At 65.1% G+C, this 15,239-nt stretch overlaps 1 protein-coding gene across 4 annotated transcripts; it reads right to left on the reverse strand.

Annotated features, from left to right (window-relative positions):
* Window positions 1-2,753: 2,753 nt before the first annotated feature.
* ARHGAP45 (Rho GTPase activating protein 45) lies at window positions 2,754-14,367 on the reverse strand. Of its 4 annotated transcripts, none has more exons than XM_045800203.2 (23): window positions 14,152-14,367; window positions 12,918-13,248; window positions 10,498-10,641; window positions 10,183-10,267; window positions 10,028-10,100; window positions 9,802-9,868; window positions 9,562-9,699; window positions 9,425-9,489; window positions 9,152-9,262; window positions 8,982-9,062; window positions 7,468-7,650; window positions 7,142-7,279; window positions 6,850-7,040; window positions 6,626-6,747; window positions 6,448-6,531; window positions 6,188-6,292; window positions 5,910-6,082; window positions 5,428-5,616; window positions 5,195-5,332; window positions 4,862-5,088; window positions 4,559-4,769; window positions 3,863-3,971; window positions 2,754-3,498 (listed from the first exon to the last, which is right to left on the reverse strand). In XM_045800203.2, the coding sequence occupies exons 1-23, from the start codon at window positions 14,239-14,241 to the stop codon at window positions 3,158-3,160; spliced, it is 3,396 nt and encodes a 1,131-aa protein (XP_045656159.1). In that variant the 5' UTR covers window positions 14,242-14,367; the 3' UTR covers window positions 2,754-3,157. The 4 variants fall into 4 exon arrangements, with proteins under 4 accessions (XP_045656159.1, XP_045656158.1, XP_045656157.2 ...); XM_045800202.2 differs by lacking the exon at window positions 14,152-14,367 and adding an exon at window positions 13,938-14,107; XM_045800201.2 differs by having other exon boundaries at window positions 3,355-3,971.
* Window positions 14,368-15,239: the final 872 nt, after the last annotated feature.

Genomic DNA, 15,239 nt, shown 5'->3' on the forward strand with positions numbered 1-15,239 from the left:
GTTGTGTGGAAACGGGTTACCGGGTGGAGAAACTGCCAGGCTCTTTGGCGCCGTGGTGGCCCTGAGTCACCTTCGCACGGCCTTGCCGGCCTTGCCGGCACTCACTGCGGGCCGGCCTCCATGTGGGGTGAGGTGTGGCCTCGCGGTGCATGTGATTCCCTTCTCCCTGATGACTAACCACGTGCACTGTTGTCATGTGCTTAGAGGCCACGTGCCTGTTGCCTGTGGAGGGAGGTCCGCTCCGACCCCTTGCGTGCCGTGTAGTTGGGCTGCGCGCGTCCCCGTCGCTCCCGGCACACAGCCACAGGTGCGTGTACGTGTCTCTTACCACATACACGCTTGGCCGAGCTGTCCTCCGTGGTTTAGAGTTCTTTTTTTTTTTCTTTTTTAAGATTTTATTTATTTATTTGACAGAGATAGAGACAGCCAGCGAGAGAGGAACACAAGCAGGGGGAGTGGGAGAGGAAGAAGCAGGCTCATAGCAGAAGAGCCTGATGTGGGGCTCGATCCCAGATCGCCGGGATCACGCCCTGAGCCGAAGGCAGACGCTTAACCGCTGTGCCACCCAGGCGCCCCAATGGTTTAGAGTTCTTAAACACCCACTCATAAGTTTGGTGTGTTTACACGTGGTCTTCAATTCTGGGCTTGACTCCTGGGCCTTGTGTGACACAGGGTTGCACTTTCCCCTTGGACAGACCGGGGTCTCGATACTTTCTAGAATGGCTAGTGGGGCCTGCCGTGCGCGTGTACAGGCACGGGGCTGTTTCAGGGTCCTCTCCGATGGATCCATCCACGTGTTAAAAGTTAGACCTTATTTTCCCTCCCCCAAAATATCCATGCACTGTTCTCCAAAGTCAGCTTGGCCAAAATAAGCCAGACCCAGAAGGACAGACCCCACTCCCAGGAGGTCCCCAGAGGCGTCCCATCCACACAGACAGAGAGGAGCTGGTGGGAGCCAGGGCTGGGGCAGGGGGTGCGGAGTCCGTGCTTCCTGGGGACAGAGTCTCCGTGTGGGGAGACGGAATGTTCTGGAGACAGAGGGTGGGGTGGCTGCAGGGCGGGGTGAGCGTGCTTCATATCATGGGGCTGTGCACTTGGAGATAATAAATATTTTGTATATTTTAACCCAGTAAAAAAAAATTAACTGGTTTTTTTTCCCTCACGGGGTTTTGTGTTTTGTGTGTTTGTAAATACACGTGCGAAGCTGTGTCTGTTCCCTGTGTGTGCGAGAGCGCGTCTGACTCCAGAAGTCAGCCGCATGAGGAGCCTAGGGGCACGGCAGTGACTCGGCTGTTCTCGAACCTGGACTCTCGTAAACGAGCGTGAGAATTCATGAACTTTGCGTTTGGTTGGGTGTGCGTTGTCCGCGCGGCGGGTGCGAACATGTCCCGTCTCCACGGGCAGGACCGCGGACAGGTCAGCAGGCTTCCGGCCATCCGTCTGGTGCGGGGCCTTCTCTGTAGCCTCCCAGCAGCACCTGGCTTTCCTTTGGGAGTTCGTCCCTTTGCTGCATGGGGACCAGAGCCTGCCTCTGCCACTGAGCACAGCCTGTTCCCCAGGACTGGTTCGTGTTGGGCGGTTGCTCTGACACCTGCCTTAGGCCTTCTGGAAGAGGCGCCCCCTCCCTGCTACGGGGGGTTGAGGCAGGGGGCTCCCTGGGCATTCCCATGACCCCAGGCCCGTGATGTGCTGTGAGCCTGGGTCAAGCCTGGCCTGAAGTTGGCCCTGAATGAGTAAATTAGCAGGCCACCCGCAAACAGCGTTCAGAGCCCTTGGTTTACAAGCCTGGCCAGGCTTCCGGGGGCGGGGAGGCTTTTCAGGACACGTGCTATGTGATTAACTGCCATAAGTGGAAAGCCGCTGAATGCTGGACACAGTTAAAGAGTTCTATGCTGATTCTTGGGATCTTTTTAAAAGGTGTATTGGGTCAGCCAATTTTTTCTGTGAAGGGCTAGAAATAGGTATTTTCAGCTCTGGGCAAGATGGTCCCTGTTGTACTTCGGGCAGCGGGGGCTGCAGGCAGCACGTGCACACGTGGGCATGGGCCGTGTGCCGTTAGCCAGCGTTGGGCCGCTGTTTGCTGGCTCGGTGACCTCCTTTTCCAGATCTTTCTTCGCTGCTGCAGGGGAGGGCCAGGCTAGCTGTTGCCAAGTGTTGTGTCTGGCTCTAAGGCTGCTTACTTGAGCCTGGGGTGTGCTGCAGGGTCTGGGGGTCCTCTCTCCCCAGACGTTTATGTCCTGATGGGTGTGAATTCCGTCTAGTTTTCCGCAGCAAATGAGAAGTTGGGTCTTCCTGCTGCCGAGCCGTCCGTGACCCTCCGAGATCAGTCTGGCGGGGGTGAGGGGCCAGTAAGAGGAATCGGGGAGGGTCCTCACCTGCTGCTGGCCGAGGGCTCCGGTGCTGCCCCCTGAGGCGGCCGCAGCTCTGAGGCTGTGGAGCGTAGGGAAGGTTCGCACTTCGGGTGCTTGGGCAGCGGCCGCATTTCCGGGGCTTCGTAGCCACGTCGGGTTGGTGCCCGCCCCCGACAGCCTGAGTGGACGGCATTTCTGCCCTCTGGAAGGTTCTGCCGAGCCGCACTGGGCTAGAAGCTTCCAGGAAGTGCTTCTTTGATACCTGTGTGTGCACGGCCAGCCTGGAAGGCACCTGACTGGGCTGTGGTGGCGTCTCTCTTCCCGAGAGAGCTCTCTGGCGAGGGACTGAGGAGGGGCTGTGGGCCTCTCTGCATTCCCCTCCCGCCGCCAGAGAAGATGGGCTCAGATTTCGAACTTTATTGTAAGCAAAATAAATGTGCATTTGAAAAACCTACATCGTGACCCAGGACAGACCTCACCACATGCCTACACCCCGCAGTGCCCGATGCTGCCCTTGGCCCCTGCCGTCTGGCTTCCAGCATGGCCTTCCGTGGTGGTGCAGTGGCCCACAGGGTGGCTGGCCCCGAGAGCAGGGCCACTCAGCGGGGGCGTACGTGGCTTCTCCGTTCACATGGCTCCTGGCACGCAGGCAGACATGGGGCAGGCCTCACCCCGTGCTCCTGGAAGCTTCTGGAAAAGGCAGCTGGCAGTGCCCCCAGCGCACTGGGCTTGGAGGAGGAGGCCTCACGGTGACTGGACATCCAGAGAGACACCCTCAGCTACTGGACCGGCCTGCCCAGGCCCAGCTAGACAAACTCTGGCTGCCTGTCCTGGCCCGAGCCTGCTTCGACGCGCCCACCGCGGAGCCTCATGGCGGGCAGCCGGACCTCGGCCACGTTGTTGCACTGGTTGGCATTGTACTCGGAAAGCTGCTGGGCCAGGCCCTCCCCATCCCCGGCCTCCCCGGCCGCGGCTCCCAGCCGCTCCTCACTGCCGCTGCGGCTGCCCTGGCCCTCCTCCACGCTGGCCTCACTGCCCTGCTTCTCCAGGAAACTGAGGTGGTGCGCGGCGCCCCTGTCCGCTGGGGACAGCAGGTCTGAGGCCTCCTCTACCTCGGAGTCAGAGTCGTTGGAGGCCACCCGGGATTCTGGGAGGTCAAGAAAGGTGGGGGTCGGGGGGAGACAGGACAGACAGACATGTCGTGACCAGGAGGGCCCTGGGGTCCACCGCCTGACATGCCCGGCTCCTGCCCCCGCCGCACCCTGCACCCCCCACCCCCGCGCAGCCAGAGGGGCAGCCTCCGCTCACGGAGCCGTTGCCGTGTGCAGGGGATGCCCTCTGGTGTCTACACAACACCTCAGAAAGCCGTCTCTGGGCTGGTATTTGCAACAGGTCAGACGAGCGAGCTCTCCATGAGAGACAAACCCACAGGCCACGTGGCGTCCAGGCACCTGACACGGCTCCGTGATGCCACATCACCCAGCAGCCTGCCCAGCTGTCCAGCCACTCACCTGGGCCCCCGTCCACAGCCTCCTCCTGCAGGGGGAAGGCATCCCCCACACTCGCCTCTGGGTAGGGCACCTGTACCACTGCCTCAGCCCGCTGTGCGTACACGCCATCCTGCAGGTGACGGAACAGGGCTCAGGGAGGGCCTGAGATTCTGGCCTATCCCCAGCTCTGTTCTTGGTTTCATAAATTGACTAAAAACTGAAGCCTAAAACTTGTTAGCACCTTGTGCAACTGTACATGTGATGACACCAGGTCCTGTGCTGTAAATGAGCTGTGCTTGTCCCATGGGGGCAGCAGGCTGAGGTCCGGTGTGGACCCCAGCATGTCCTGCCACCCCTGCACACCCCTGCGGGCCCCAGGAGGGGGGTGACAGACCGTCCACAGGGACCAGATCATGAGAGTGAGATGCTGGGAAACCAGGCACGGAGAGCTCGTGGAAGTGAGAGCCGGCAGCACGTGAGCCCGAGCCTGAGGACGTGCTGGAGGCAGCGCAGAGATGGAGACAGCACAGAGATGGAGACGGATGGGGCTGGGCTCCCGAGGCTGGTGGAGGAGGCGTGGATCTCCCCCCCCCAGAGTTAAGCACCGCCCCCATCGGTTCTTTGCTTAAAAGATGCCTCTGAGGCCCCTCCTGACCACCCTGCTGAAACCAAGGCTCTCGGTGCTGGCCCCCTGTTCAGGCCCGCCACCACTCTCACCTGGCCCCCAGGCACGTCCTCGGGCTCCTCCTCGAAGATGAGGCCATAGTGGGCAATGAGGGTCTCCACAACGCGGGCCTGGTGGGGGTAGTCGACCAGGGAGGACAAGGACACCGTGGCCTCGGTGGGCCTTGGCCGCAGCAGTGTGGGTCCGAACACAATGCCCAGGTTCCCCGGAGTCATCTTGTTGTCCTGCTCCACCTCCACGATCCTAGCGGTCACGCGGACGCAGGAGCAGCCGTGAGTGGCCCCCAGGCTCCCCCGGGCCCCGCCAACCTGGCCCCCTGCCCGGCCGGCCCCCACCTGCGCAGATGCCGCAGCAAGTACTGCAGTGTGGCCCGGTTCTCGGGGGGCAGGTCCTGCAGGAGCTCCCGCAGCCGGCCTGCCATGGCTGTGGCCGCAGCCTCGCTCTCGGCAGCGTCCGGCCGGCCCCGGGACGCCGCCTTGGCCTCTGTCTCCGCCTTCAGACTGTCCTTGGCCAGTCCCACAAGCTCGTGGTAGAGGCGGAAGGAGATGATAGGTTCAGGCAGCTGCGGGTGACAGGTCGGTGGGGTCCGCGGCTGCAGCCCCGGCCTGGCGGCCCCTCCCCGTCCTCGCCAGGCGCATGCTCGGCCCCGGCCCCCCGTCCCGCCCCACCTGCCGCAGGTAGAGTTTGAGGACGTTGCTGATGTCGTGGGGCGAGGCCTGTGACAGCTCCACCAGCTCCTTGCCGTTCTCGAACGCCTGGCACAACTTCTCCACGCGCGTCTTCACCCCGTTGACGCGGTAGATGCCCTGTGGGGTCCGCCGTCAGCCCGGGCCTGCGCCCCGCTGCGCCCCGCCGCCAGCCCCCCCGGGACGGAGCCCCCCCGCACCCCCGTGGCGGTCACCTTGGTGTGCAGGGCCCGCTGCTCGATCTCGCAGACACATTTCTTGATGATGAAGGGCACGCCGTCAGGCGTGCTCCGGGCCGCTTGTGCGAAGTCCTGGCCAAAGAGCTGCAGGCGGCCTTGGAGCTTCTTGTGCCCACACTGGATGGCCAGCGTGTCCAGGCACTTCTTGTGGCAGGCCAGGCAGCACTGCGGCGGGCAGGCGGGCGCCGAGTGAGGGGCCCTCCAGCCCATGCCCTCCTCCTCCTGGAGCCCTTCTGACCAGCTCTCCCCTCTTGGCTGGGCGCCGCGCCTCTGCCTGCCCCCCCCGGCCTGGCTCCTCTGCTGGCCCGGCTGGCCCCCCTCCAGGCCTTGGCCCTGGAGCTGACCTCTGCCGGCTCACTCCCCCCCCAGGGCGCTCTGGGTCGCCACATGTTCCCCTTGGCTCCCAGCTGAAGGGAGCCGGCTGAGCACATGTGCCCGGCCGTCCCAGCCCCACTCACCTCCTCGCACTCCGCGCCCTGGAAGTAGACGTAGCTGTTACACTCCCTGCACTTGGCCGGCGTGCGCAGCTTCCGCAGCCGGTGCGTGCGGGCCGCCTTGGACAGCCCCATGTTGCGGAAGGGCCCACTGGGCATGGCCACTGGCAGCTCGGGGGCCATGCCGTTGAGGTCAGCTGGGGGTGGGGCAGGTGGTCAGCCTCAGTGAGGCAGGTCAGGGCGGGCCCCACCGGCCGAGTCCAAAACCCCTCCCCGTGACGCCTGGCTTGGGGGCCCCTCACCTTGCTCGAAGGCTGACGCCCCTGCGCTGCCCTCCTGGTCCACCAGCTCCTCGCTGGACGACATGGTGCCACTGGAGGACATCCGCTGCAACTTCTTCAAGTCCTCTGAGCAGGAAATGGGTCAGGCCACGGGTCAGCCGGACCCCCCCCAGGGCTGGCTCATGGCAGGTACACTCTCCCTAGCCCCGCCTGCACGGTGAGTCCCCCCCAGGCCCAGGCTGCTTTCTGCCCCCAGCTGCCAGACAGACAGGCCCCTTCACCTGAGCCAGGGCCGGGGTCCAGGACGCTCTCCGAGTCTGACATGGTGGTGGGCCACGACTTGTGCACCTGGTGTCCACGCCCACCTGCAGAAGGGGGTGTGTCCGGTGGGGGCTGAGGGGGCCTCAGGGAGGCCACGCCCCCTCGCCCCCGCCACCCCCGCCCCCGCCCAGCACTCACCCCTGCGCTCCTTGGCAAGCATGCCATCGCTGGGTCCGCCTTCCTCCTCTGGGCTGCCGGTAGCCTCTGCCCCCGTGGTGTCGCAGACGAGGCTCCCCTTCCGGGTGCGCATGACGGGGGACCTGGAGGGACAGGACAGGGGTCACCGAAGCATCGGCACGCCCAGCCCCATCTCGCTGTGGGGGAGACGCCCCACGCCCCCAGGCACGTGCAGGTGGCCGCACCAGGCGTTGGTGGAGACGTGGGGCTCAAAGTCGTAGCGCACGTTGGGCTCGTCGTCCCGCTGCAGCTGGCCCACGTGGGAGGCGTACTGCTGCCCCGGGTCGTACAGTTTGCTGCTCTCACACAGCATCTGGAAGTGCACGGGCAGCGAGGCCGTCTGCATGTGCAACATCTGGTAGTAGGAGATGGTGGCCTGCGGCGGGCGGGGTGCTGCGCGTGAGCCACACCAGATGCTCGGCTGACCCCGCCCCCCCCCCCCCGCTGGAGCACGGGCACGGGACGCTGGGCGCGCACCGACTTGATGGTCTGGTCAGTCTGCCGGATGACCTCCTGGATCTGCCGCAGCACCGTCACCTTGGTGTCCTCCAGCTCCTGCTTCTGAGTCTTGGCGTCGGCCACACACGTCCGGTAGGTGGCCATGGCCTCCTCTGCCTAGAGGGGGCGAGGGGGTGCACAGAGCCCTCAGCCGGGTCCAGGCCCTCCGCCACCAGGCCCGCCGCAGAAACCCAGGCAGCAGCGGAGGTGGGGGAGCCATTCCTGCAGGGTCCACCTCTGCCCCGTGTCCAGGGCCGCGGCCTCTGGGACCTGCCCTCCACGGGCCCCTCCCCGTCCGCGCTCACCTTGTTCTTGGCCTCCTCCTCCAGACGCCGCCGCTTGTCCAGGGTCTTGGAGGCGGCGGCCCCGGGCCCGGTAACCGCCTGCTCCTCCTCGGCCTTGGCCGCCAGGAAGCGAGCCTTGCCGTGGTCCTCACAGCGCTGCGTGTAGCCCTGCTTGGCCTTGCGCAGGTTGGACTCCGCCTCTTGCTGTGGGCACGGGGATGAGGACGCCGGTCCAGAGCCGTCCTCGGCTGGGCCTGGTCCCCCGACCCACAGCCAGGCACCGCAGCGCCCACACGCACCCAGCCCACCGCCCGGCCCAAGAGCTGATGGCAGGAGACCAGGAGGGGACGCCTGCGTGGGACCCCGGGAGGATCCTTGCAGCCCCCCGAGCGGGAACCCAAGCTCGCAATCCGCCGAGGCCCACGCCCGCCCCCACCAGAGTGGCAGCCACGCTTCCGTCTCTCACTTCCCCTCGTACGCAGGAGAACGGTGAGGCCGCCCCGGCAGGAAGCCAGGCACCCTCAGGCTCGGCAGGAAGAGCGCTCTGTCAGAAACCCAGTGGGCCTTCTGGGGGCCACACCGTGCAGCCTACACATCAGAGGCTTGAACGTCAACGAGCTTCTACAAATACCAGGAGAAGCCGTGCGGCATATGTAAAAACAGTCTCGGTGTGGGGAGGCCTTAAACGCATGACACAAAAGACAGCTGACCCTCACAGGCTTCTGCCCAGAAAAACAGACTGAAGGTAAAATCAGAAGTCAAAACAAGTCAGGTGTGGGGGGTGGTCTGTAGCTCCCATCAGCAAGGGTGGAGTTCTCTACCACGTCAAGAGCCCTGGCAAATCAACAAGAAATAGACCCCCGTCCAATCCAAAGTGAGCGAAGGACAGGCAGTGAGCGTTCGGGGGAAGAAAGCAGCGGTGGCTCAGGAGAGGCTCGCAGCCTCTCACCCCCCAGCCAGCGCGCTCTGGCGCCCACCGGAGACAAAGGTCCTGTCACTCGTCCGACAGCTGGGCCCAAGCGGTCACAGCACTGGTGTCCGAAACACCAACAGCCCAGCAATGACCAGAATGTCCACCAGTAGGATCTAGTGAAACCAGCCAAGCGGCCTCTACAGCTGTGACAGGGACGGGACGCGGCTTGCGGAAGGGGGTGTCAAAGGCCAGGAGCAGAAGGGTGAGCCCTTGCGGAGGGCACAGAAGGGGAGGCGCGTTTGCTGGCGGCGCTGGAAGGAGCTGGGGGTGGATGCCGCAGGCCCTGTTAGCAGAGCTGAAAAGCAAGCAAGGATACTAGTAGCTTCGGGAAAGTCAAACAGAACTGTGGGAAAGGGAAACGCGGAGGAACCCGGCGTGCTCCAGACCTGGGAGAGCCTCAGACTCCCGCCAGCCCGACCCGCTCTGGACTCCTGCCTGCACAGCCGGCAGTGGCGGGCCTGCTCCCGCTTGTGGCACCACGGCCAGCCCCGTGCGGGCGCAGGAGGCCACACCGCCAGCCTCCTCTTGCCACTCCCCGCCCCGCCCCCACTGGCGGGCGTACCAGCTTCCTCTGGGCGCGGTGCCACGACTCCTTAATCTCCTTCCTGCGCTTCTCATGCTCAAGCCGCCTCAGGTTCAGGGGCTGGGGGGACAAGGTGTGAGCAGGCGGAGGCCCCGGCGCAGCCCCGCCCCACTGAACCCCACCCACCGCCTGCCTGCCCGCCCGCGCACCTGCATGAGGGTCTGGGTCTGCAGCGTGCTCACCGCCTGCACCATGCAGTGGCCAAACTCCAGGTCCTGCTCCAGCGCCAGGGAGTAGATGGACAGGAGGGGCATGTGGGGCTGTGGGGGGAAGGGCGGCAGTCACAGGGGCGGGCGGGGTGGGGGGGGCACATGGCCTCCCCACCCCAGCCTCCCCGGCTCCCTCCACTGCCGTCAGCATCCCCAGCGCAGGTGGGAGACCCCTTCCCTCTGCCCGCCCCCCCCCCCCGCCCGGGCCCCCACCTCCTGCAGGAAGCTCTGTCTGCAGTTGTGCACGATCTTCTGCAGGCCTTTGGCGAAGTCCATCTCTGCGGGGGAAGCGGTGTGAGCACAGGGCCGCGGGGGCGGGCCCCCACCACAGCCCACCTGGCCGCCCTTACCCAGCGCTGTCCGCTTCTCCAGGTAGCCGATGAGGTCCTTCATGTACCTGGCCATGTTCTTGGCATACTGCAGTGCCGCATCCACGCCCCCCTCACAGCGCTGCAGGAGCATGTCCACCTCCTCGGGGGCCAGGCAGCCTGCGGGCCAACCGCTTAGCCCGGCCCAGCGCCCCCAGCCCTGCCCCCCGCCCTCGGCCCCCCCAACGAGCATGGCCCGTCTGCAGCTCAGGGGATGCTCACCCGCCTCGCAGTCGTCCGTGCTGGGGGCGGCGCCCTCACCGCCGGGGCCGTACAGGTTCTCCATGGTCTGTGCCCCAGAGACACGGGGGAGTCTGCCGCGTGCTGGGCTCTGTTGGATGCCCGCCCCGCAGGAGACCGCCACCACCCCCCACCCTGGACGGACACAGGCGTGCCCCCCCACTGCGCCAGCCTGGCCCCGTGCAGCATCCAGGCCACCCCTGCTCACCTGGCTGGGGTCCCCAGGGGGCACTGACAGGAGAGTGCTGCTGTCCACCTCCCCCATGAGGAACTCGGACACACTGCAGGGCAGGGCAGGGTCAGCATCAGGAGACACACGGGCCCTGCGCCCCCAGCCCCGCTCGTAGGCCCCGCGGTGCTCACGTGTTGCTGAAGGAGACAGCGATGGTCTCCAGGGCCTTCTCAAACTCCTGCTTGTCGGACTCATTGTTGCACTCATAATGGAAGCCTGGTGGGCAGAGACAAGGATGAGGGGGCTTGGCCCACGCCGGGACGTGACCACCCTCCCCCCGCCCCCGTAACTAAGTGAAGGGAGCCCTTAGCCCAGGGGCAGCACGAGAGCATCTGTGCTTCATCAGATTGTTATGCACCCTTCGAAACACACTTCAAATGTCCCTTCCTCCAGGAAGCCCTCCCGGGACCCCAGAGTCACCACGGCCCTGCCTGGGGCCAGCGGACCTCTGATCTTGGCGATGAGGGAGCCGGCAGCAGTGAGTGTCTCCACGGTGTTCAGCAGCGGGTACTTGCTGATGACCTGGCGCATCACGCGGAGGGTCTCACCCAGGTACTCATGGGCCAGGGGCCGGCGGGCCTCGAGGAGGTCTGCGGGGCAGAGCAGGTGTGAGCAGGGAGGAAGCACCCGGCCCCAGGGAAAGCCCGCTTGCCGCCTCCTCAGAGCTCCCGACCCCAGTGGGGAGACAGGCAGAGGTGGGGAGGGCAGCTGCCCGAAGCTCACTGTGGGACCCCAGGAGAGGCACAGGCCTCTCTGGGCTGCTGGCCAGGTCCGCGAAGGCCAGACCAAGGGTTAGGCAGTCCCTTCTGCTCAGGACACCGTTTGTGTCCTTCCAGAGAGCAAACTGCTTGTCCTTCAAGATGCAGTCCTGGTGCCCTCCTCCTCCATGCAGCCCTCCAGGCCCCATTCCTGCCACAACCTCTCAGGACTGCTCAAGGTTCTGCCAGCCGCCAACCCTCCCTCCAGCCATTATGTACTCTCCTCTCATTTTGCAGATGGGGAAACTGAGGCACAGAGAGGGGAAGTCATTTCTCAGGGATGATGAAGCTTTTCCGTCTACACTGGCTCTGAAGGCATGAGAACTCCAGACAGGAGGACCCTGCCTGGCCTTGTCTTGAGGGCAGTGGGGGGTCATTGAAGGTGCTAGAGCAAAGCAGGGTCAAGGTCAGATCTGTGTCCTCGAATGTGGCCTTAAATGGCTTCCACACACAGTTGGTTTTTTTTCCTAAGATTTTATGTCTAAGTGACCTCCACACCCAGTGTGGGGCTCCAGCCCACAAGCCTGAGATGCAGCGTTGCGTGCCCCGATGGAGCGCCGGGCGCCCCGCCACAGACAGTCTTCGTTAGAAAAAGGCGGTGCGAGCAGGCGATGCGGGGTGCACGAAACACACCCCGTCTGGTGGAGACGAGACCGTAGAGATGCGTGGAAGGGAAGGACCGACTGCAGACGGGGACGCGGTGGGGGGACTGGTGTCCTCTGACTCCTGCCTGATAGACGACGCTGCCCTTTTTCAGCTTTCAGCACTGAGGACCCCCACTGAAGGTCCCCACCGGGGAGAGCTCCGCCCGGCCCCTCAGGCTCCGGCGCCATCCAAGGAAGGCTGGGCCACGCCCCTTCCCAGGCCGTCCTTCTGCGCCTACCTGACCCTGACCCGCACAGCCCAGGTGCTCCCAGCCGGGTGGGGGGGCCCTGCAGTGTCCCCCACCTTGGGCCTCCCTGTTCTTGCAACTGTCACCATGTGCCGAGAACGTCTGCTACAGCCGGCTACCCCGCAGGCCCCGTGACGGCCCGTTTCACAGATGTGACACCTGAGGCTCGGGGGAGGAGGCCCAGCAGAGGAAGCGCCAGACTCAACCCACATCCTCTCTTCCAGGTGGCCCAAAGAGGGTGGAAGGGTGCCCTGCTCTGTCCGAGCTCCCGGAGGACGCCCTCAGGCTCAGCCCCGCCCAGGCCTGGCCTCCAAGGAAGCGCAGGGATCGGAAAGGAACTGAGATTAGAGAGTTTCCCCAGGAAGCCGCTCTGGCCTGGACCAGATAACCCTGGGGGGCTCCCACCTCCCACCCAGCAGGGGCCAGGCCTCAGAGAGGCCACTAGGAGGCTGAGGTCAAACCCCAGCTCTGGCCCCTCCTTGGCCAGGAGAGCCGGGGGTCAGGGCCCCATGAGGGGCCTCCGATTCCTGATGTCCTGGTGTGCGGAGCAGACGCCTGACGGGAGCAGGGCCAAGCCCGGGGCAGGGTCCTGGCACTGCGGTTTCTGGGAGGAGTGGGCAGCGGCCGCAGGCTGCGCACGACGTGCCAGGGACAAACAGGAAGCAGATGAAAATAACTCGGCAGGAAGCTGGGCTGTCAGCGCCGCATGGAGGAGAAAACGGAACCGCCATCCCAACAGGCCACTCGCCTGCGGCTCACATGCCGGTCCTGCCCCTTGTCCCTCCTGGATCCCTCACCGGCCAGGCCTTAGCCCCACTCCGGGCCGCATGGCTCCAGCGTGCCCCGCATCTGCTCTAGCATGCTCTGTGGCTGCCCATGGCCCTCAGGAGAGCAGTTGGGGTCCCTCAGCCCGCAGTTCTCAACGCCTTCAGCTTCACGCACTTCCTACACCAGTGGCGCCCCAAAACTTGTTCTCCCAAACGCACCTCTGGGTTATGTCTCTGAGCCTGTACTCGTGATGTCCCTGGGCCTCAGCGCCTTTCTCTGCTCGTGGCCTCTGAACTCCTACTCAACCCTCAGGGCCCTGGCCGCAGTGACATCGCCTTCGGAGCCTGCCTGGGCCCCTCCCTCCATCCCGCCTTGACCCTGCAGGGTCTGAGATGGCTGTGTCTGGTTTGCCTTCCACCCGGGCCTCGGTGTCCCTGCCGCGTCTCACCGTCACTCAGGACACACTCCTTGAGCTTCTCAAGGACCTTGGCAAAGCGAGCCACGTCAGTCAGCAGGTGGGAGATGTCCTCCACGGTGTCGGGGCAAGGGCCCTCAATGGGAAGCTCGGCAGGGCTGGCTGCGGCCAGTGGGCTGCGGTGGCCCCGGCTCAGCGTCCAGGAACTGGCCCCAGACAGCGGGAAGCCAGCAGCACTGGCGTGGCGGCTCAGGCTGGTGGGCCGTTTGAGGGTGCCCGTGGCCTTGGCATTTGAGGCTGCGCTTGGTGGCTCCAGGGTGGGTCCAAGGGACACTGCATCAGCCCCCTCTTTCCTGGACAGCTCCTGGGAGGGTGGGGCGAGCTGGTGACCAGGTGTTCCAGCCCAGGCACTGCCTCAATTTCCCCAGAAACGAAGTGGGGGCTTTGGAGGGTCTTCGGCCTGACCCCACAGGGATCAGAGGTCAGAGGGCCGAGATTTGGTGCCCTGCCCCGCCCACACCTGTTACCCAACATCCTCTTCCCCAGAGCTTTCACAAACAACGGTCTCTGCCCAAACCACAGCCAGGGGTGGGGCCTGCGAGGGCGCGGGGGAGGGGCACCCCACTTCCTGGTGGAGTAGGGAGGTCCAGAGGGGTCCTCAGCCCTTGTAGCCCCCTCCAGGCAGCTGCAGACACCCCTACTCCCTGGTAAAGACATTTCTGTCGATTCCCATACCCCTAAGAGCCCTGCAGACGCCCAAGTTCCACAGACACCCCCGAACCTGGTAGCCCTCCAGACCCCAGAGATGCCCCCCAGGCCCTACACCCAAGGGTCCTGTTCTGGGCCCTGCTGCCCTATAACCCTTCGGCCCCCTGGCCGCCCTAGAGCTCTCACCTCCCACGGCACCGCTGCCCCCAGATTCCCTGACCACCGCCCTGTGGTCCCAGACCCAATGCCGCCCCCACCCTGGCACCCTCCCGCCTCCTGCCTCGGACCCACAGCCAGCCCTGGTCGACAGGGTAGGATGCAGTGATCAGCCCAAAGGGCTCCTACCGTGAGCTGAACGCCAGGGTCCCGGCCTGTCCTGCGTGGCCCATGCAGTCCAGCCCGGTAGGGGCTGTAGCTGGTGTGAGCCCCCCGCCGCCGGCCCAGCATGGAGCCGCTGGGCCCTGGGCCCCCAGCACCGGGCGCACCCCTGTGCGCTTGCCGCCTGGGTGTTTCTCCAAGGTCCCCGCCCGCTCTGCACTCCCCAGAGAGGCTCACTCACCCCCAAGGGCTGTGGGCTGGGGCTTCCCGCCCGGTTCTTTTTCGAGATGGAAGGGGTTTTCATGAGTTCCCGCTTCTTCCTGGAGAACATGGTGGGGCCCGGGGCCAGATGCCCAAGACGGGCGGGCTGGGGTCTGGCAGGCTGGGGGTCTCAAGGCTGCAGCTCTCAATAGTGGCTGCTTCAGGCCCACATTGTCTGGCCTCCCCCCTCCCCAGCTGTCAGGCCCACGTGACAGGCCCGGCCCTCATTGGCGGGCCCTCCCCCCCCACAGGAAAAGGCCTCCGGAGGGAGGCAGTGCCGGTGACTGGTGACGCAGACCTGCCCCCCACCCTCCCAGGCCTCAGCCTGCCCCTCCACACAGTGGGCTTGAAGGTGGGGTCCCAGGTCCCACCCCCAGCTTCGGCTCTCAGGAGCTCTGCGCATGTGCTGGCTCTGGCTCCCTGGCACATGGAGAGGGGGACACGGCTTCAGAGTGCAGGGGTGCAGACCCTCAGTCAGACACGCCCAGATGCCGCTGAGTGCACGACGACGTGCAGGGACCTGGACAGGTGCGCAGACGTCAGGAAGCTCGCCCATGAAACCGACAAGCCAGAGCTGCTCTCTGACCCTGGGCATGGACACCTGCTATCCAGCACCCCCCCGCCCCGCCGTCCTCCCTTCTCTGGAGAGCTGGTGGCACCCCAGCCCTGACCCTGCAGTCCAGGGACACACACGGAGCAGAGGCATGCCAAGTGGAGATCATGCCTGTGGCCCCCACTCCGCAGCAAGCTGGGGCCTCCACGGTGCACAGGGACCCCTGCCTCCTTTTCCCCTCCCCTCACAACCACCTCTTCTCTTAGAGCCCCCTCTTCCCCATTCTTCTCCTTACTTCTGGAGTCCCACCCCCACCCCCAAACCAGACCCCTCTACCCTCCCTAACGCCGCCCCCCACTGACCTCTGCTGGGAGGGGCGGATCTCCGCGGCACAGGGCCCGCAGACCACAGCCCCGGGTGCCAAAGCCGGCTCTCCAGGCCCGGGTCCATCCACAAACCCAGCTGAGAAGGCCCTTGAGGATCCTTTGCTCATTGCTCTGGGGCCTGGTTTCAGG

The sequence above is a fragment of the Ursus americanus genome, chromosome 14 (genome assembly GCF_024610735.1).
Source record: "Ursus americanus isolate L20-20 chromosome 14, mUrsAme1.1.p, whole genome shotgun sequence".
Classification (NCBI taxonomy): domain Eukaryota; kingdom Metazoa; phylum Chordata; class Mammalia; order Carnivora; family Ursidae; genus Ursus; species Ursus americanus.